The sequence below is a fragment of the Vidua macroura genome, chromosome Z (assembly GCF_024509145.1).
Source record: "Vidua macroura isolate BioBank_ID:100142 chromosome Z, ASM2450914v1, whole genome shotgun sequence".
Taxonomy (NCBI): domain Eukaryota; kingdom Metazoa; phylum Chordata; class Aves; order Passeriformes; family Viduidae; genus Vidua; species Vidua macroura.
The window spans coordinates 52,207,360-52,229,766 of NC_071611.1; the positions used below are offsets into that span (position 1 = coordinate 52,207,360).

The 22,407-nt window shown below is 37.0% G+C and overlaps 1 protein-coding gene across 2 annotated transcripts; it reads left to right on the top strand.

Annotated features, from left to right (window-relative positions):
• The first annotated feature begins 140 nt into the window (after window positions 1–140).
• Window positions 141–21,824, top strand: SMC2 (structural maintenance of chromosomes 2). Of its 2 annotated transcripts, XM_054002734.1 has the most exons (25): window positions 141–194; window positions 768–1,021; window positions 1,925–2,074; window positions 2,656–2,778; window positions 3,694–3,732; window positions 3,915–4,025; window positions 4,211–4,255; window positions 4,814–5,047; window positions 5,693–5,842; window positions 6,530–6,763; window positions 7,572–7,731; window positions 10,192–10,309; window positions 10,997–11,135; window positions 11,382–11,501; window positions 11,820–12,024; window positions 12,601–12,736; window positions 13,712–13,836; window positions 14,647–14,840; window positions 15,113–15,256; window positions 15,507–15,701; window positions 16,260–16,460; window positions 17,239–17,355; window positions 18,639–18,799; window positions 20,060–20,207; window positions 21,147–21,824. In XM_054002734.1, the coding sequence occupies exons 2-25, from the start codon at window positions 854–856 to the stop codon at window positions 21,372–21,374; spliced, it is 3,645 nt and encodes a 1,214-aa protein (XP_053858709.1). In that variant the 5' UTR covers window positions 141–194; window positions 768–853; the 3' UTR covers window positions 21,375–21,824. The 2 variants fall into 2 exon arrangements, with proteins under 2 accessions (XP_053858709.1, XP_053858708.1); XM_054002733.1 differs by lacking the exons at window positions 141–194; window positions 11,382–11,501 and having other exon boundaries at window positions 784–1,021.
• Window positions 21,825–22,407: the final 583 nt, after the last annotated feature.

The following is a 22,407-nucleotide window of genomic DNA, read 5'->3' on the forward strand; positions in this document are numbered from 1 at the left end:
CGCCGCTCAGCACCGCCCCTCTCCCGCCGGGGAGGGAGGGCCGGGCTGACGGAGCGGGGCGGCCGCCATCAGGCACCTCCCATAACGGTTGCGACGCTCGGCGCCAAAATTTGATCCTGCCGGGGATCGGGGAGCGGACCCGGACGGGGGGGAGCGAGTGAGGCACTGGCATCGAGGAGCAGCTTTGGACGGGGGTGAGCGAGTGAGGGACCGGGGAGGGAAGCAGGACTGCCTGCGGCCGATTTAGCATCAGAGCCGGCAGGGAGGGCTCGCTGGAGCAGGATCACGGGCGGGGCCGCGGGGGCAGCGCGATGAAGGCGGCAGGGTTGTGGATGGGGCTGTGATGGGTCCTTGTTCGCGGTGCCTCAAAGCCGAGGCTGCCGCTTCTCTGGGATTTGCCCCTCGCGGGCGGTGTGGCTGAACAGGTACAGCAATTCTGCAAGCGGGAAAGGGAGGTTTTGCCGGGTTCTGAAACACCCGGGGCTTTTCTTCCCCTTCTCTTGCGGCCTCTTCCCCTTCGCTTTCCGACAAACCGTGGTTTTGCCGCGAGTCTGTACCTAAGTGTCGTGATAAACTTTGTGTAAAGTCCCTTAGAAATGCTGAAGTACAGTTGGGATACTGCCTGGATCTGTGGTTTACTTGGCTTTTTTCGTTTATAAATGCATGATATATTTGTTGTAATAGGCATGTGTTCTTTCCATTTTCTCAGGTATAGTTGTTTGTTTGGCAGTATGATTCATTTGATTTTTTTTTTCTTTACTCTGAAGTATATAGGATTATAATCTGGATACCTTTCTCAGTGCTTCACAGAGGAATACTTTTGCGTGGAATACTTTTTAGGAACATTAAGAAGATGTACATTAAGTCAATTGTTCTTGAAGGTTTTAAATCCTATGCTCAGAGGACGGAAATTAATGACTTTGACCAGTTATTCAATGCCATTACTGGCTTGAATGGTAGTGGCAAATCCAATATCTTGGACTCCATCTGTTTTGTGCTGGGAATCAACAATCTGTCACAGGTAAAGAGAGGGACATTTAAGAGAAGTCTCTCTTCTGTTAGCCACTTTTCATGTCACTCTAGTGAGTAACCTCCCACGGAAGACCTGAAGTGGTACTTCTTTGCAAGAAATAGTTCCGTTATTTAAATTTTTCATTGCATTAATCTGGGTCTCATTGTTGTTCAGTCTTACATTAAGGTTGAGTTACAACTGCATCCACGTACCACACAGTTACACAAAGTATGTGGCTTAAAACAATAGATTAGAAATAACCACTTAAAAGTTAACAACTTCAAGCCAAAGGTCATTTTTACATCTACAGGCACTAATTTACTAACTTGTAATAAATGTTTTCAATTCTGGATTGAGTCTTAAAATCTGCTACCTGGTTCATCAGAAAAAAATTTAAAAGTGGTTTTCATGCGATGCCTGCTATTTAAGAGATAATATATCTGCTCTATTTTCACTAAAAAATATGTGCTTTGACATCAGTTTTAATCTCTGTCTGAAGATGAGTTTTAAATTTGCTTTCTTTCCCATCCCTACCTTCCCCCAGTTGTAGACAAAGCCAGCAGGCCTTCAAGGAACACTTTCTGCATCATTTTCCTGTGAACTGCATTGTGAAAAATAAGTGTTTGTTAAATAAATTTACTGTCAGCTGGCTTTTTTTACAAATGTATTCAGTGTTTGTCAGGAGCCTCATGCAGAAGCAGTTATATCTGGATAAGTAAAACTAGACTGGTGCACACTGTTTGTGGTTTTACAATGATAGCACCTTGCAGCTCTCATGTGCTAGTTCACATGAACTCATAAATATGCAGCTAGATCTTTGGGGTTTTTTTGTTAATTTCTCCAAAACCTACAGTAGTACAATTAAAATGTTAATTTCTTTCAAAAAAGTATTTATCTCTTCCCTGGACTTAGGTGCGAGCTTCCAACTTGCACGATCTAGTTTATAAGAGTGGGCAAGCTGGAATTACAAAGGCAACCGTGTCTATTAACTTTGATAATTCAAACAAAAGTCAAAGTCCACTGGGATTTGAAGCTAATGATGAGATCACTGTGACTAGGCAGGTAAGTCTTTAATATCTGTATTTTTTCATAACCTATTTACATTTTTACCATGCTTATGAGTGGTCAGGGGAAAAAAAGGGTGATTTTCTGAGTTTCTGCAGTAGAGGCAAGGTTTCTATGTTGCTTCTATAGTGTAGTTAGTTACACAAACTACCAGTGTACGAGCTAGAAGTGTTCATAAAGCAAGTTAAAATTTTCTACCTTGAGGCTTTTTCTGCTTTCATATCTTTCCTCTTAATATCGGAACTCTGTGTTAAATTTGGCCTCCAATAACAAAGGAACCTTTATTTTTCTGGTGAAGATGTTGGTGTTTTGGTTTTTGATTACTTTTTGATTGTTTGGTTTTTTAAAAGTAGAGTTTTTGGAAAGTTTCTTGACAGTATTGTCCTCAATGACTAATCTTTCTTATATTTTAGTTAAATATTTTAAATATCAAACAAGTTATGTTTTGATGTTCTGCATAGTTTGCACATACATACGTATGCAAAGATATAACAGGTGTGATTTGCTCATATTTTTTATTAGTCATTGCAGTTTATATTCTCACAACACCTAGCAGATTTTTCATCTTTGTTCTCTAGGTTGTTGTGGGAGGTAGAAGTAAGTATCTTATCAATGGTGTAAATGCTGCCAACAGTCATGTGCAGGATCTCTTCTGTTCCGTTGGACTCAATGTCAATAATCCTCACTTCCTCATTATGCAGGTATTGTGTGCACCTGTATAAAATTCAGAAAGGGTAGAACTTGCACTAAATTTAAGATAAGGTGATAGTGAGAAACCACTTAATTTCCTAATCAGAGTGGCATCTTATCAAGAAAAAATGAATTCTGTTAAGTCGTTAATATTTCCAGTACAGCGTAGTTTGACCCTAAAACACATCTTGTAGCACAAGACCTCATGTAGCCCTCCTGTTAGCAAAACTTTCCCAAAGTATCTTCTCATTTTATTTTCTATTTTTTTCCTCCCTAACAGATAGGTATTGCTTTTATAAATTTTATAAAATGGTGGGTTTTATTTGCTATTATTTGTGCTCTATGTTAGACAGCATCTTGAATGAAGTTATGTACCTTCTTAAGTCACAATTATCAAAAGAAAGCTGACAAATTGCAAAGACTGTAAGGGACTAGGCAAATCCCTGAAATATTTGCAAGGAATAATAAAACAGAGCAAGATTTATTGTTTGAAATGTAACTGTCCCAAGTGGATGTTAAAGATGGGAACAGTTTTGTATGTACTCTCTTTCTACCTGTTATGTATCAGCTACATGACCAATAAAGCTGGTTTATGATTCGGAGCTTATTCAACATCAGCAACCCAGTAAGACTCTAGGAAAAATATTTTAATTACTCCTTTAAGATGTAATAAGAACTGTGGAGGATTAGCCTAAGATACAATGTAAGGGCCACTTCAAGTATATTACCTGAAAGTGTGACTTATTTGAACTTTGAAGAGCAAAACAATTAAGTAAACTAGATTATTGTTGTAGCAAAAAAAATTTTAAACTACTTGAACTTGTAATACAATGTATAAAAGTGAATGCAGGTTTGAGGTTTTGGTTTTTCTTTTTACTACTTCATGATACACAACCACTGATCTTGATTTATCTTTCTGTCACCAGGGACAAATTACCAAAGTTTTAAATATGAAGCCACCAGAGGTAGGAAAGTTGTGGGAGTGTTTTTGTCTGAAGTTTTACTGAACTGATTTGAATTATAAGAATCTATATGTTGGGAGGGGGACAACAAAAATAAAAGTTGGAGGGAAATGAGTTACTCGGCTTAATTGAACCAACCTAACATTAGAAGAAACACCAAAGTTTTTTGCATTGCTTTATTTTAGATTTTAGCTATGATTGAAGAAGCAGCTGGAACTAGGATGTATGAGTGCAAGAAAATAACTGTCCAGAAAACCATAGAGAAGAAGGAATCCAAACTGAAAAACATTCAAATGGTACTATGTGTTGTAAAGTAGACTTTCTTTCATGTTTGTTAAAGGTTACTGAACAACTAGTTCAATGTTGACTTTGTACAATGTTCTAGAATATTTCGTTTCTGCACCTGGAACTAGATATCCATGCCTAGACATGTTTAGAGTTCAGTAAAATCAAAATATAAATCTTCTGTTATGTGTTTCAGGTCTTAAATGAGGAGATCAGTCCAACTTTACAGAAACTGAAAGAGGTATGGAAAAATTAGAAGGGTGGTAGGGTAGGTCCTTCAAGTACTGAAAAAATACTTTCACAACTACCCTGAACCACTAAGTTTTGACTAAAACAATAGCATGTTTTCAAGCACTGCAGAGTCTTGTAAGGGAAAGAATTTTGTCATATTTCCAGATACAGAGAATGTGACATTTTGTACTTCCAGGAAATCCTAGAGAGAGATGTAGAGAGAAGGAAGAAAACAAGAGAACTAGATAAAAATAGATTTAAATTTTTCTTAGTTCTTAAAAAACTAAATCAAGTGGTATTTCTGGTGTGCAATCAGTTATATGAATATTATTTTAGCTGAGAATAACATGAAGAATCCATCCTCTCATCCTCTTACTTACAAATACTGATGTTTAGAAGTGCTTAAAAGATTTCTGTAGTAGTCTTATGTAACTTGGTTTTTCTATCAAAATTTAGAGGGTTTATTTTTTGTGTGTTTTTTTGGGTTTTTTTTTTTTTTTTTTTTTTTTTTTTTTTTTTTTTGTTTTTTTTTTTTTTTTTTTTTTTGTGTGTGTGTGTGTCTCTTCAGGAACGAGCATCCTACCTAGAATACCAAAAAATAGTACGAGAAGTAGAACATTTAAGCCGTTTTTGTGTAGCTTATCAGTTTGTTCTGGCTGAAGAAACAAAGGTATCCTCCACTGATACGCTGAAGGAAATGCAATCTAATGTCAAGAAGTTTCAGGAATCAAGGGCTGAAATTGAACAGAAGTTAAAACAGCTTAATGAAGACATAGTGGATATGGAAAAGGAAAAGGATAAGGTAAATGAAAACAGAGTTGTACTCCTCTGAATACCTGCATACCAAGAATTTTAAGATACTGGAATTATTTTTATAGATAATATACCATTGCATTTTTATCTTCTGGTGTGTAGCTTAGGTTATGCATTGTTTATTGTCGGTTTTGTCTAGAAGACATCCATTTAAAGTTGTCTGGTTTTTTTGTCTGATGCAAATGAAAAATAACTGAAGCATAAAACCTGTTTGACTTCATGTTTTTACTCTATGCATTCAACAGTAAGTTTTGCCAGAGGCTTTTTTCTCCCTTTTTGTTGATGCCTCAAAAGAAAAGTAAGCAAGGTTTTGTTGGCAGTAATCAGTATTGACTTCGATTTTGGGGGCAGTAAATTTAATGACATACAGGATGGCCCATAGAGTCTTTGGATGTCTAAATCCACCTTCTATACAGGGATAGTGTCCCATCTTATGAAGTGGTGTGGGTCTTCAATAATACGTTCTAGTTAAGTTGGATTTCAGAGGTGGAGATGGTCTGACCTTTTGTATTGGAGACTACTGCCTGCCTGGTCAGATTTCCTTCTACAAAAAGCTCTGAACAGAAGACGAAGTATTACAAATACTGCGTTGGTGTCACAGGCTAAATTAAATTTCCTTTATTACTGTTTGTAGGAAGTTGGTGGTAAACTCCATGAACTAGAAGCTACTCTTTCAGCAAATCAAAGAGTTAATACAAAAGCACAAAGTGCTCTTGATCTCAAGAAGCAAAACTTAAAAGGTGAAGAGGTTAAGCATAAGGAATTGGTAACACGTATGCAGAAGGTAAGATATTTATATATATATTATATATATTTTATATATATTTTTATATAATTTTCTTTACATACTAAATTAATTCAGATTGTGGGAATAGCTGGTTTTTTCTTTCCTGTTATGGTATAAAGAATCCTGTGATTGGCAAGAATTACATTAAAGCAGAGACAAATGTTAAGGGCATTGTTTAATTTGTTCAGCATAAGTAGTAGGTTCTCTTTGGAAAAAGATATGATGTAAATACAAATAAAGTGCAACTCCTCATAGTTCCAAATTTTCTCTTAAGCTCAGCAGAGGTCTCTGTAGCTTCAAACTATTATGCTTTCTGGACATTTACTCTTAATGTTAAATAGGAAATCTCTGCTTTGCATATTTTTGACAATCAATGTTTTGTTATGCAGGAGGATCATTTTTTTAGATATTAGGAAGAGAGATAATTCTCCTAGTTCCTGGGCAGTTGTTACTACTTCCTGCATTTCATCTCTCTGTAGATATTCAGTACACTCATGGGGCAAGTAACACACTTGAAAACATACAAAGACATATTGCAAGATCACAAAATCTGACAAAGGGTCATAGATATTTAGTTGATGAAACTACTTGTTGCTCCTCAGCTAAACAACATGAATTTTAAAGTAATAGACTCAAGTTCTCTTAAGTTCTCTTTTTTTTTTTTTTTGTTTTGTTTTGCTGAAGGATTCTAAAGCATTAGTGTCAAAGGAGAAAGAAGTAAAGAATCTAGAGAAAGAACTAAATGTTTTATTGGAAGAAAGTGAAAAAGATGCACATGCTTTAGCTGCAGCACAACAGCATTTTAATGCTGTATCTGCTGGCCTGTCCAGCAATAAGGATGGTGAAGAAGCTACTCTTTCAGGACAGATGATGATCTGCAAAAATGAAATTAGCCAAGCACTAACAGATGCTAAACAGGTAAGAAAAACCTCTGCCTGTGTCAGACCTGCCTTCATGCTTTTGAAAATTGAAAGATCAACGAAAAAAGGTGCAGAATATCTATGCAAGATATTTTATATTTTGGCATATGCATTAAATGAACTTTTTGATAAAATATAAACTAAATATCTTTGCACAGGAAAATGCTGTAGCATTGCTGCAAGGAAGTATTAGAAACTGGCATTTGAGATATAAAGGATTCACTGTACTCAAATGATCAATAGTATTGAATAGGAAAAAATGAGGACTGTTGTTCATGGTGTACAATCAAAGAGATTTTGGCAGTTAAACTTAATGGAATCAGAATAAAGATGCCTGTGATTTTGAAATGGAGAGTTTAGAAGAAACTATTTTCTCCTTAGTTAAATTGTATGCTCATCACGTGACTGAGATGGTGCTTGATTTGTCTTAAGATAGAAGACCTCTGCTGCGGTAGTTCTGATAGTGGAGTTTAAATTTCCAAAGTTCACTTTCCTTGTCTCACTTACAGAGAAATTCTTCTCCATAGAGTAATAAGGACAGCTATATCCCACCTTAAATTAGTTTGTTTCTTCTCAGAGTTTATTCATGTTCTAATATGTTACCATAGTTAAATACAAGACCTGTGGTTTTGTTTCCAAATAACCTGTGCCATTATTTTCAAAAGCCAAGGCTGGTTTTTGTCGTATCTGCAACCAGTGGAAAATTTCATAAATTTCACGGGCAGCTTGATAGTGCAAGTGTTTTAAATTTGCACCTGTAAGTTTGTCTTTGAAGATCTGGTTCCATATTTGCTTACTTCTTACAGGCTCAAATGAAATTGAATTATGCACAAAAAGAATTAAAGGCAAAAGAAGCTGAAGTTAAAAAGATGGATGAAGGCTACAAGAAAGACCGAAATACATTTGAAGCTGTCGAAAAAATGAAAATAACCCTAGAGAAGCAAATGAAGGAGCTGAACTATTCAGGTCTGTACAGACTTCTGATGCATAATTTTGGGGCAATCTGCAAAGGAGTATAGAAGTGTCATGAGTTGACCCTGATTCGATGCCAGGTGTTTGCCAAAGGTGTTCTGTCACACCCCTTCTTAACTAGACAGAGGAGTGTCTTTAAAAAGACAGGAGTCTGTGAAGGAAATGGAAAAGGTAAACCCCCTCCCTCCAAACTACCACAAGTTCAAAATAAAAAGGTTCTCAGGCAAAGATATGGGAATGGGAATAACAGTTCTTTACTAGGAAAAAAAATAAACTAGAAAAAAAAAAGTAATTAGTACAAATGAAACTACTGATAGAGTCAGAAACTTGACTCCCTGAGGAGTCACGGTGTTAGTGATAGTCCAGTTAAATGGTGGCTGCTCCTTCTGGTCCTGGAGTGGCAGATGAAATGCTGCTGAAGCGATGATCCAGTAGAAGGGTGTAGTTTTCTGTGAAGGTCTGGTGATAGAGTAGATGGGCCTGGTCTTCCTCTGGGAATCCAGTGAAGAGGCTGAGTTGCTGTCTCAAGAAATGCTGATTTTATGCCGTAGGGATGCTTGGCTCCTCCCTCTGGGTGGAGCATCTCTCAATGGGATGATATAACATTATCAGTCATGCAGTGAGCCATTCAATGACCCATTAACAGAAGACATCTCCCCGGAGGGAGACATTGTTCTTGGAAAAGATAAGAAAGCTGCCCAACAGATGGCAAATAGAATATATGCTTATCTTACAAGCCAGGACAAGGAGATGATATACTGCAAAAGCTCATGGGTTGAGATGAGGACAGGGAGAGATCACTTGACAAATACTGTCATGGGCAAAATAGACTTTTGACTTGGGGAAATCAATTTAACTTAATTTCCCAGACTCTATTTTGTTTCTGATTTTCTGTACCTCCTCTCCATGAGTGGTGCAGGGAGATAGGGAATGGGGGCTGCAGTCAGTTCCTCAGATGTTGTCTCTGCCCCTCCTTCCTGCTCAGGGTCACTCACACTCACACCCTTCCCCTGCTCCACCATGGGGTTTTTCTTCAAGGGAGGCAGTCCTCCTTGAACTTCTCAACTGTGAATCCTTCTCATGGCCTCCAGCACTGGTCCCTTTCATGGAGTGCAATCCCTCAGAAACAGGCTACTGTAGTGTGGGTCCCCTTGGGGGTCACACATCCTGCCAGCAAACCTGCTCCAGCATGGGCTCATCTGTTCATGGGTCTGCAGATCCTGACAGGACCGTGCTCCAGTGTTGGTTTCCACAGACTACATGATCCATGTTGCACCTCAGCATGGTTTGCACCAGAGGCTGCAGGAGAATCTCAGTTCCAGTGCTTGGAGCACCTCCTCCCTGTCCTTCACTGGCCTTGGTATCTGCAGGACTGTTCCTCTCACATATTGTCACTCCTCTTTCCAGCCACTGCAGATAGGTTTGGCCTTTTTTCCCCCTTCCATAATATGTTATTCCAGAGGTTTCACTACCATCAGTGATGATCTTGGCCTTGGCCGGTGGCAGGTCTGTCTTGGAGCTGGCTGGAGGATGCAGGAACAAAGGAAAACAAAATTATTTATTCTCTGCTTCCCATCAGGAATTAGAAGGCATTGTTCAGCCACTTCCTGTGAAGTAGGACCTCAGTATGCTGTTTTGGAAGGCTGTTTTGGAAGACAAAGGCCTTAATAATGGATGCTCCCTTCCCTCATCCTTTCTCTTAGCTTTTACTGATGAGCACACCTTCATAATAGTACGGAACATCTGTTGGACCCCATATCCTGTCTATGTCCCCTCCCAACCTGTTGCCCACTCACAGCCTACTGGCTTTTGGAAGAGGGACTGGAGGGACAGCCTTGGTGCTGTGCCACCATTCTTAGCAGTAGCCAAAACTGTATTACATCTATGCTTTTTCAGTAGAAACACAAAGAACAGCACTATGAGAGCTGCTGTTGGACATCTCACCCAACTCCTGTGCAGGAGGGAAATAAAAAATCAACTACACTGCTTTCGTGCATAAATTCCTCTGATGTAAACTCTGCAAACTCTTAAACTTTCACAGACAGCAGCTTAAAATAATTTGATTATATCAACGTTGGGCTGAACATTTTGAAGTTTGATGGCACAATGAAATTCCAGCTAAAATTTATATGGTAAAAGATACCAAGACCCCTATTACTTCCTGGGTTTCTGTACCTAAAACACTACTTAGAGTTTGTTTCTTATGCCAGGTAACATTTGTTTCAGACACTACTGTTAGCTGATATTCCAGATTAACCTTTAGTTACTTAACTCTTTAAGCTTTTTCTTTGCATGTTTGGTGTCATGATGGTATTAATTTATTTAGTCTGAAAATTTACAGATAATTTAAAAAAGTCTTCTCTACTTATATGTAGATAAGCAGTGTAGGATACCAATTTTTAAGCTAATAGGTTTCTCTGCTCTGGATATATGTCTACTGTTTGTGTTCTGAAGAAGAAAAAGGAGAAGCCCTCCTAGCAAAAAAGAAGGCATTGATTTCTGATATCAGCCGGCTAAGAGAACTGAGTGAAAATTTAATGGCAAAATTTCCTCATCTACAGTTTACATACAAGTAAGATCTCAGTGTGATCCTGAAAGATGTTTCAAAGGGCTTTTGGGGGCCTTTTACCACATAATTCTACCAATGTCTTAGCTTTTGCTGTCTTTTTCTTACTGCCAGTGAATAATCACTGTCTTACCCATGCTGCAAAGTGAAGGGGAATGTGAGATTTTATAATCTTATCTAAGTCACAAGAATTTAAAAGTTTTGTCTGATGGTGTTTCCAAGTCATAAGTTCAGTAGCTAAAGCCATACAATTCAAAGGTCTAAACTGGGAAATATGTAATCATTGATTCCTGCCTGTGGACAGAAGTAGACTTGCTTTTTGGAGGTCAACTCCAGCCAAATATCTGTATTCCCAGGTTTAATTTTTTGTGTAATAGGCTGAACACACTCCTATAGCTGTGGTAATAACAGAGCCCATTGGAAAAATCCATTGAAAAAATATGGAAATAAATCAGGAATTACATTCTTTTAATGACTATGTAACTGAATCATATGTAACTGACGCTTTATTGTTGAATCTCTTCCTGTGGAGTATTTAATTTAGCCATTTTTTCGTGGGGTTCTTTTTCTGACAGAATTTAGAATTGCTTATACAAGAACAATAAACATCATGGGTTTTAAATATAAATTTTTTAAGGATGTGTGAGAGAAAAACAAACATGATTCGCAGTCATAATTTATATTTATTTTAAGACATCCAGAAAAAAATTGGAATCCAAACCATGTGAAAGGCCCTGTTGTGTCTCTTATCACCGTGAAAGATCTATCCAATGCCAAAGCCCTGGAAGCGGTGGCTGGAGGGAAACTCTATAACATTATTGTGGACACAGAAGTAAGTTTATTTCATTAGTACAGAACTCTGAATTTTGAGATGCGGTTGTATGATTTGGGTTGGCAAGCATGTGCCTTGTTACTGAATGCTTGAGAGGGGTTTGGACCCTATACATGTTTTAATTGGGTCAAGAAAGGCATGCATAGTTGATGGCAACAATGTGTTCTTCTTCCAATGCCCTGTTGTCTTACTTTACAAAATTACTTGTGTACTCAAGGTATGCTTTGTAACTATATTTCATTTGAGGTTACTGGCAAAAAGCTTTTAGAGAAGGGTGAACTAAAGCATCGATACACCATCATTCCCTTAAACAAAATTTCAGCCAGGTGTGTTCAAGAAGACATAGTCAAGTTGGCCCAAAGCCTGGTATGTAAATAAATACACTCTTTACCATATATTGCTTCTGTCCCATTTTAATTTTATTTCTGTACTAAGAACTTGAGATTCTTAATGGTTATTTTAATAAGAATTTGCACAGGGTTTGAGGATGTATTGATTTTGTTTTTCTTTGTGTCCTTTCAATTTTGTGAGGTTTAAATGGGTATTAATTATTCCACTTGTAACTGAAATAGTTTTAAAATGTGATGATACTTTTGGAAGAGTTATTATCAACAAAAGACAGAAATTAAATTTGAAACTTTTTATAACTTAAGGCATACTAATTGCATTTTGTTTGATTTCTAGGCTGGGCATGCTAACTTGCATTTAGCCCTTTCTCTAATTGGATACGAATCTGAACTGCAGAAAGCAATGGAATACGTCTTTGGAACAACACTGGTCTGTAATAACATGGATAATGCTAAGAAAGTGACTTTCGACAAAAGGATAATGACACGAAGTGTTACTCTTGATGGAGATGTGTTTGATCCCCAAGGAACTCTGCATGGAGGCAATTGCTGGTTCTATTCATATAATACTAATAATATTGTGTCTGTTAATATGTTTACTGCTCTTGCATATTTTTTATAAAAATTTACAGTAACCTTTTTACTTAGATACATACTGGAAATAATACATTTGAGCTAAAGTTGTCTTCAGCTGAAATAATATTAATTAGTTTAAGAAAAAATTAATTACAAACTTCACATAAAGTAATTTAGATTTTAAATACTTAAATCTTATTAGCCTGTATAATCCTCTTGGAAGCAGAAGTGCTTGGAATTCAAGCACTTTTTGAAGTAATTCATCATTGGTTTGTAATAATTTCATAAATTATGGAAAGCTAGCTGTTTGCGTAAGATATGCATGTGTAGTATTCAAAGACTGCAGAACTATGTTCTGTTAACAGATGAGGTAGTCTTTCTTTCCTGAGAACTCTAGCTTTAGCCTAGCTGCCTTCTCTGTTGCTCAACTCTGTTTCTCATCAGCCTGCCTCATTATTAATGTTTAGAATTTGCAATTACCAGTGGTGAATCCACTGGTCTAATTCCAATCAGCCTGGCTTTTAAATTTTTTCATTGAACAGGTGCATCCTCACAGGCTGCACCAATATTGTCTAAACTTCAAGAAATGAAAGATGTTGAAATAGAACTCAAGAAAAAGGAATCTGAACTTGGAGCTGTAGAGAAGGAGTTGGCAAGCTTGAAGACGGTTGCTGAAAGGTAAGGTTTACACTATACAATGTGTATAATTTCTCTTAATGTGACTGAGTAAATTTAATGTAATGAGTTCTTTTGGGAGGCCATAGGCCTTTCGAGAATGTAATATGCAGAAAGTAATTTCCTTCCTTTCCCTCCTCCCAATATAATTAGTAAGTTCAGTAATCAAAAAGCAAATTCAGTTTTTTAAAAAACACATGCAAAACCATTTTGTTTTGGATAATACAGAGCAAGAAAAAAAAAAAAAAAGGGTACACATTGGTATCTAATTGAAATTGGCTGAATTTTCATTAAGTCCATTGAAGAATGGATCTGTTCCAGACATATTTTTAACACCTGTACAGAATTCCAATTTGTGGTCAGTCTAATTTTTCTCACAAGAAAATAAAAAGATGTTAAAAACAACTATCTGAGTGATACTGCTGTAAGCATTTAAATTAAATAATATTAAGTATATTTGATTTTCAGCTACTCAGTTACTGAATACCATATTAAAAGATGGAACAAAAAAAAAGTGTTTAGTCAGTTCTGCAAAAATGCCATAAGGAAATAGCATTGAATAACATGCTACCTACCAGCTGGATTTATTTTTTCAAATTGTTTTGAGCTGCAGTAGACTTCCAGAAATATCACCAAGAAGAGGAAGGAACTTCTGCTTTTAATATCTTTTCTTTAATTCTTCGCCCTAACATCTGTCACGATGCCAATTGGGAAAAAAGTTACATTTGTTTTAATAGGTCAGATCAGGGCTAAATAGCAGAAGCTACATATATAATAACTTACATGCCTATAAACCTCACAATTATTATTAAAGCAATTATGTCAGATTTTCATTCATTTAAGCTTATTTGCCGTACTGTCATCACTGTATCTCACATGAGAAATGGAATATAGATATTCATCTACTTACTTCAGCTTTGAAAGCGAGATGCTGGGTACCCTTCCATATAGCAATGTGTGTCACTACTGTCTCCAAAGGTATCAGCAACTGAAGCAGCAATGGGAGATGAAGTCTGAGGAAGCAGAGCTACTGCACAAGAGGCTTTGTCAAAGTGCTTACCACAAACAAGAGGAAGAGCTGATTGCCCTGAAGAAAACCATTGGTGACAAATGTGTTCTTACTGTTACCTGAAAACTAATTGCTGAGAATGAGATGGATATCAGGCTGTTTGAGTTACACATTCTTTATTTAAGAAAGAAGTACTTTTCACTTTAAAAATATTAGCTTTATATTTTAGAACATGTAACAAGCACAGAATCACAGTATACTTGCATAGAGCTGATTCACTTAAAGATGGTCATTCTCGTATAGTAAAGGTTATACTCTTATGGAATGTTTTTTATATACTTTGTAATAAAGGAAAATACGTCTTTGCAGGAAAGTTTAAAAATTGATTTAATCCCATATTTGTGTAATCTTTGTTTTTTTCAAGCCATCTGTTTCTGTAGATACTTAAAGTTAGTAATATAGTTTGCATAACAAGAAAGCATTGGAAAGAAATAGTGTTTCATATAGCTAAGGAAAGACAAAATTGCACAAAATGCACCAACGAGTAAAACTTCTAAAAAATGGCCAGAAGTGATACATATCTCGATGTTGTATTCCAGGGATGCAATGATATCTTGTTAGATAGCCATCTGATTAATTACTTCTTGATCCTGTGACTTGACATTCTTCCCTCTATCAAAAAAAATGGTCATCTTTTCATAATGGCTGTTTGGTCCCCTACCAATAACTGATAGCAAAAGCACACAGTCTTAGAATAATCATTGAAATATCTGACTTCAGCAACTAGTGAGTGCTCAACCACTTATTTCCTGTTGGGGGCAGAGATTTATTTCAGTTGGCATTTAGGGTGTAAATTTAAAGATGAGAACAGCGATCAATCTCAGTACTCTACTTCTTGATTCAGCATCTTGTGAAGAGACATTAAACAAAACTGAAGAGACCAAAAAGAAAGCAGAAAAAAAATACAAGGAATTAGAGAATAAAATCAAAAATGCAGAAGCAGAATGTCTAAAAGAGCGGAAAAATGCGGAGCAGAAACTAGACAATGCCAAGAAAAAGGCAGACGCTTCAAGCAAAAAAATAAAAGACATGCAGCAGGTAAAACTTCACTTCTGTTGGCAGTTCTCTTAATGTTAAAAGTGGCTGCAAAAATCAGAAAGTATGATTTTCCTGAGGTTTTAATACTCTCAGTTTTGGGACTTAATATATTACTGTGCTGAGGTTTTTTGTATTTTCTTTCTTTATTTTGTGGGATTGCAGTCTTGCTCAAGAATGGGTGCTGTTAATCTTCTACAGCATTTACTAAATCAAACTGAATCTTAATTCTTTTCATTTAAGTATAACTAATAAATTGGAAAACATCTCTTTAGGAAGTCAAAGCTTTAGTTCTGGAACTTGAAGAACTGAAACAAGAGCAGGCCTCCTATAAACAACAGATAACAGCTGCAGAGGAAGCAATCAAATCCTACCAGGATCAAATTGATGCTCTGGTGGCTGAAGTGGCTAAAACAGAGGTAAAAGTGAATAAATACTGGGTTCCATTATCCATTTTGATGTTACTCTGTGTGATCCTCTGATCCTCACTTTATAATGTGTATTTTTTTCTGCAGATTCACTTACTACACTCAATCAGCCTAGGTAGTATTTTTTCTTTTTGCTTCACTTTCACATGTGATTTTTTTCTTCTTGCTGTGTCAGTTCTAATGAGGCTTTAATGCCAATGTTAAAAGAGGCCAATAAATGTCTGCTGATTTGCTTTTTCAGGAATCTGTAGAGAAAGCACAGAAGGAGCTTGCCAAGCAAAAGGAAGTAATTGCATTACATGATAATGCAATTAAAGATAAATCTGCAGAGATGGTAAAATACAGAGAACAAAATAATGAATTACAGCTTAAGGTTAAAGAATTAGAACACAGCATCACCAAACGTCAACAAGAGGCTGCTGATGCTGGTGCCAAGGTATTTTGAAATTGTGCTTTTCTTTACATTGTGACCAAGAATGGTTATTCCCTTGCCACATGCAAAGGAAATAGCCCTTCTCTTTTAAGCACTGTCATATTTGCAGGTCTCAATGTAAAATTTTTATTGGAGGAAGAGGGAGTGGAAATTGTACATTGTAAAAGAGATTATCTGTATGGACTAACAGGGAGTAGATCATGGTGAGAAAGTGATCAGTAAGAACATTCTGACTGTATGGACAAATTAGATAACTAATTAAAGAAAGTAATTCCAAGATGTAGTGACATTGGTATAGCTCAGATGTAGAAAAAAATGTGCTTGAAGTACGTAAGAAAGATGTACATGAAAGCTACCTTAAATGCTTTGTTTGTCCACAGTGAAGGAAATCACACAAAGCATTGTAAAGATATGTACCTGTGCTGCATTGGGGTAGAAGAATTAATGTGGTAATTTCAGAATATAGGTGGGGTTTTTTTTTGTTTTGTTTGTTTGTTTTAATTTTTAGTTCACATTTGAGAAGGATGAGGAAAAAGCCTCAACATAACTTTTTGTTTAAAGGTGGCCAAAATGTTGAAAGAATATAAGTGGATAGCTTCAGACAAACCACTCTTTGGCCAGCCAAACACAGCCTATGATTTCAAAAGTTGCAACCCTAAAGAAGCAAGTGAGAAGCTGCAGAAATTGCAGGAGCATAAAGAGAAGATGGGAAGGAATGTGAACATGAGAGCTATGAACATGCTTTCTGATGCAGAGGAAAGGGTAAACATTCTATGCTTTAATCTATAAAGATTGAGCAGGCTGGTCATATGGTATATATACAATACATACTGATATATATAATGTAGCTTTATGTTTTCATGTGCTCTATTTCTCAATACACCAAAAATAAAACTAAACCTTTTGCTGGTTCTTTCATACTAATCTTACATTCTGGCGCGACAGGTTTTTAGGTTACTCATATTCGTGACTTTGGATGGTAAAAAATACTATTTTAATCCTTCCTACCCCAGTTCATCCTAAGCTGAAGCATTAGCAAGCTTTGTGATGTCCATTAGAGTATCTGAGATCTATACACTGAATTAAAAGTTGCAGACCGAAAATATATTCATCTTAAAGCTTGATGGTGTAGCAAGGTTGTCTTGAATTAATCTGTATTTTCAGGCTATTCCAGGATTTTCTGAAAACTGCCCACTGATTTTATTCTTCAGCTTCTCCAGTACTGTTTCTTCCATCAGCCTCTAGAACTATCCTTTCTTCTATGGAAAAGCAAATGAAACATGATTAACTTGGGAAGTGCAACTTTTAGAGCAATGTCATCCTTCCCCCTTGCTGATTGTTGAAAATTCTGATGCTTTAATTTGAAAATAATCAAAAAATTTACATCCCTCATGCAGCTAAATGAATGCACTGGATTTTAATCTTGTGGTTAATTACTATTTCATTGCTACACAATGATACAGCGAAGCTGTAAGATTAGCACAAAATGCATTTGAGCACAAAGTTCATTGAAATCAATCTTTTCTTCTCCTTGCACCAGTACAATGACTTAATGAAGAAAAAAAGAATTGTAGAGAATGACAAGATAAAAATTCTCGCAGTTATTGAAGAGCTTGACATGAAGAAAAAACAAGCTTTAGATATTGCTTGGAAAAAGGTATGACACTTGAAATTTATCTTCATGGTTTAGTTGAGAATCATATTTACCTTATATTACTGTTTTGCATATTTCCTTAGGAAAAAAAGTCTATTTTCAGAACTAATATCCCTGACCTATATTTAAAAATAGCCACTTTATTTCTCCTGTTTATTCCCACTTTTGAGAATAAGACATGAATTCTTTGAGAATTGTAAAGGTCCATTTAAACCTGAAAAACTACTTTCTCATTCCCTTTTAGGGTCCACAAACATTTCATGAGGTTAAGGCATATTGAAATACAGCCAAGTTTTATTTTTGGTGTTTTTTCTTTTCTTAAACCAGTATCTTACTAGAGTAAAAATTTTCTGCTACTATGTTGCCCTCTACAGTGCGGGGCTGTGGACCTGGGGTACTGCTTCTGTTACTGTCAGGATACATAATACTGGGGTAGAGCAATGTCTGATTTATGTTTCTTTTACCTAGGCACTCTGCCTTTTTACCAGGTCTCTCATATAATGAATTATAACAAAAGTATAAAATTATCCCTTTCTACATGGAAATCTTCTGACACTTTATTTTCTGCTGTACCAGCAGAACTTGTGTTTTTTGGCCTTTGAGAAAATTGATTTTAACCAAGATTAAATTGCACATAGATGAAGTATCTATTTAAATATTAATTATCCTGCCTGTACTTAGAATATCACTGACAAAGTGGTACCTTTTTCATTGTAAAAATTGTGTTTGGCAGAAATTAGTGAGCTGTAATGCAAAAGCATCATGCATGGCGGAATAAGAGTGTTTTTGGTTAAATTCCTAAACCTAGGAAATTTTAATCTACATTTACAAAGTTGCATCCCATCCCATACCGGGACATTGCTTAAGTAAACCTGGGAAGAAGAAGAGTAGGGAGGATGCCAGCATATATGTCTTACATGGTGCTTGTACTTTTAGTAGTCCATTAATTGAAATGGAAATTGCAATTTGCCAGTTTATAAATCTGAGTTAGGGCCATAATAATTTCCCTGGCTGATAGCATAAAGAAGCCTTCCAATATGTCTTTCATTGGATCCTTCTAAAATGCTTAGTATGAGGTGTCATATATCCTTTGGTGTTGCTTCTCTCTTCAGTACAGAAAAAGTAAAAGCTAATGTTTTCTCACTGTCCTGTATGTGACATGGGAAGTCACCATGTTGAACTGGGAAAGATGTCTCGAGTGTTGTGCTGCTCATCACTAAGTTTTTCACTCTTTGTGCTCTTGATCCCAGAGCACACTTATACATCTTTTGTGGTCTGACTTCTAGGTCAATGAAGACTTTGGTTCCATTTTCTCAACACTCCTACCTGGAGCCAGAGCTATGCTAGCACCCTGTAAAAGTAACAATGTCTTTGTTGGTATGGAGTTCAGAGTTGGCTTAGGAAAGACCTGGAAGGAAAACTTAACAGAACTTAGTGGAGGACAAAGGTTGGTGAATTAATTTTCCATTGTAATTTTGTATGTAATTGATATGTCTAACTAATTAAAGTTCTGAAAAGCAAAAAATGAATCTTTTCCTTGTCAAGTCAGGGACTCTGCTTCCTTCCAAATGGGCTCAATATTGGAAGCGCTATTACTATATTCTGACTTAGAACAATGCTTTACTTAGTATAACAAACAAGATTTTACTCCCGTCACACAGAAGTGGCGAAAAAAAAGAATTGAATGGCGAGAAAACCACCATTTAGTACTACCGCTACGTTAGGTAGTACTAACGTAACCTTGAATTAAATGCTCCTCTCCTTGACTTGTAACCACAAAAATCTATATAGGCAAGTATTTCCCTGGTATAAAGGTAGTGTCATGGCAACAGTTTCCTTCTCCAGTGTTTATGGCTACTGTGTAGGGCATGTGCTTCTTTGCAACTTCTAAGGAAAAAAAAGGTCTTTACAAGCTGAAAAGCAGAAACTGAATTTGGGAAGAGGTGAGACAGAGATACAGAACTCTGTCATATTCTGTCCTTTCTAAGGACAGAATACTTAAAGAACAAGATGTGGAAAAACACTGCAAAACTCAGAACTGGAAATTGAACAACAGCGTAATTTCAAATATCATCACCCAACTAATGTGATCTTCCAATAAGAAGAAGTAATATTTGCTGTTTCTGACAGAAGACTTTATGTTTTGAAATGGGGAAACTACCATTCCATCTCTTCAGAACCATAGCAGTAATGTGTTTTTGAGGGACTATTTTAGAATCATAGAAACATTTAGGTTGGACAAACTCTCTTAAGATCATCAAGTTCAACCATTAACTGCCAGGTCCACCATTAAACCATGTCATTAAACCCCACATCTACATATCCTTCTAAATCTGTCCATGAGTGCTGACTCAAGCACTTCCATGGGCTGAGTTGCCCATTCAAATCCTTGATAACCATTTCAGTGAAGAAATTTTTCGTGATATCCAGTCTAAACCTACCCTTAAGTTAAGGCCATTTTCCCTTGGCCTGTCTTGTTACCTGGGAGAAGAGGCCAATCCCCACCTGGTTACACCTTCCTTTCTGTGGAGAGCAATAAGGCCCCTCCTGGGCCCCCTTCTCTCCAGGCTAAACAACACCAGTACCTGCTCCTCATCAGACTTGTGATCCAGGCCCTTTACCACCTTCATTGCCTTTCAACAACTGTTTTCAAAAGCCAGAGCCCATCAGATAAGACTAAATCATAATTTTCTTGTCTCCATACTAGATCATTGGTGGCCTTATCCTTGATATTAGCCATGCTCCTCTTCAGGCCTGCCCCAGTTTACATCTTGGATGAAGTGGATGCAGCCCTTGATCTGTCTCATACCCAGAATATTGGGCAGATGCTTCAAACTCATTTCAGACACTCCCAGGTATGATCTTGAAATTATTGTGGTAATAGAATGGTTCGGATTGGAAGGGGCCTTAAAGACCATCTAGATCAATCCCCTGACCACAGGCAGGGACACCTTCCACCAGCCCAGATTGCTAAGAGTTCCATTATTTACAAAGGCAGTTTGGCACTGACGACTCTGAACTGTTTACCCCTTTTATTCTATGGATGTGTGTTGTATTTCTGAGTTGTTTCAACTGAAAGCTAGACTGATAACGGCAGTTGTGAAACTTGAATGTTGTTGCTGCACTGCTTAAAATGGGGCAAGAGGGAGGAGTATCTGTGGTACGCTCAGTTTCAGGCATGATAACATCCTGAATTCTTTTTCCTAGAGATATTTAACTTGAGGTTCAAGATATTTCATGTTGACCCTATTGAAATAAGTCAGGCAGTACTGGAAAGGATCTCTGTATCATTGTGACCTGCACATGAAAAAAAGGCAGTACCTGTCTCTATTTGATGTAAGGACTTGACCATTCCAAATTATGTAAGGGGAACAAGTATTGCAAAATTATTTGAGTAATATCTTTTGACTAGGTAAGATCCTAGGTACGAATCTACTAGGGAAGATTCTTTCATAATTAGTGGCACAGTTATTTCTGTGTTTTATTCCATCACAAACAGGCATCCTGCATTGTGGACTGTATCCCAGGCCAGGTGCTGGGATATGGACACGAGTGTCATTAGCTGCAGAAAAAGTGGGTTTACATGAAAGAAGTGGGTTTACAGAAAAAGTGGGACCTGTGTAGCACAGGTCCCTCTGTTGGGACCTCTTGGGCCTTGGTTAGTTTTAAATACTTTTTTAAGATTATTACTGAGGTATTAGCCAAATTAAGGAAAAGGAGTCCTCTCTTTGGAAGCCTTTTCTAGTGTTGTTTGGACAGCAGCATTTATTTTAAGTGTTTCTGGTTTGTTTTAGTTTATTGTGGTGTCCTTGAAGGATGGAATGTTCAACAATGCAAATGTCCTCTACAAGACCAGGTTTGTGGATGGTGTATCCACTATTGCAAGATACAGTCAGACTCAAAGTAGGAAAAAAAGAGACTGCCTGCAAGAAACCTCAAAAAAAAAAAAATTTATGGAGAACAGTATGCTGAGAAGCATTGGACCTGCAGAGCTGGGAAGCACTGGTCTTGTACAAGTCTAGTAACAAGTTAAATGTTCCCTGTTGCTTCCTTATGTTTTTATAATGTGTTTTAATGTGTTAGTTCATATCTGCATTCTATTAAGAACTGAAATTCATACAAAATAGTCTGTAACAGCCTGTTCTATTAAGTAAGCTGGACAATTTTGATCTTTATGGTGTGCCATAATTCCTGTCATTCCTCTGTAACATTTACACAAAAATGTATATAAGCAGTAGCTTTGTAAACTTAAAGCCTTTAGATGAGGAAAAGCTGATTCAACTACCAGTGTTCTATTCAGAAGACCTATTGCAAAGTGTAGTAACAGTCTTCCTTGCCTGTTGTCAAATTCCACAGAAAAGTGTCATTGGTATGTAATTGTTTGTTAGGGAGAAAAGCAGTCCTCAACAACTAATTCCCAAGCTGTTTTTACAATTTTTAGTTGTTTTTATTAAAGATAAAATATAACACAACCTGGTTGTGTGTGTGTTTTCCTTCCTCAAAGTTTGAGGAATTGAACCCTTTCTCAGTTTTTACATTCTTACCTGAATGTAGCCTGCTGCTTTCACTGGCCAGAAATGTCTATGGGCCTTAAGTCCAAACCAGCTTTATCATAGCACTGCAGACTAGGTCTCTGCTCACCACAGTACAGGACCCATGCATGGTCTCTGTATGGTGGGTGTGTGGTCTGACAGGATTTCCCTTGCCAGATGATGCTTCTGCCACTTGGTGAGGTTTGTGTGCTGTCCTCTGCTTACCTCATTTGTGTCCCTTCCTTCTTTTTCTTCCTTTCTGAATACTGTTTAGAAAAGTACATCTAATTGAGGTAGCACTGGGGGGAAATGTGTACATGTCTGGAAGAATTTGGAAATATTTAAGTTCTTGAATATTATTTTAGTAAGTTTTCAATCTCATGGCCTCATCTACCATGTATATATAACACATACAACACTGTACATATCATAAATGCAAAAGAATGTGTCTGTAATACAGACACATGTCCTAACCCTGCCTGGTTTCAGGAGACCAAGCTATGGGCTCAAAAACACACAGTCC

Excerpts from the sequence above, each read along its gene's own strand:
- SMC2 (XM_054002734.1), top strand. The coding sequence starts at position 854 with ATGTACATTAAGTCAATTGTTCTTGAAGGTTTTAAATCCTATGCTCAG. Across the intron at positions 15,702-16,259 it reads CTGCTGATGCTGGTGCCAAG|GTGGCCAAAATGTTGAAAGA; the intron begins GTATTTTGAAAT and ends TTTTGTTTAAAG. Across the intron at positions 17,356-18,638 it reads TAGATATTGCTTGGAAAAAG|GTCAATGAAGACTTTGGTTC; the intron begins GTATGACACTTG and ends TCTGACTTCTAG.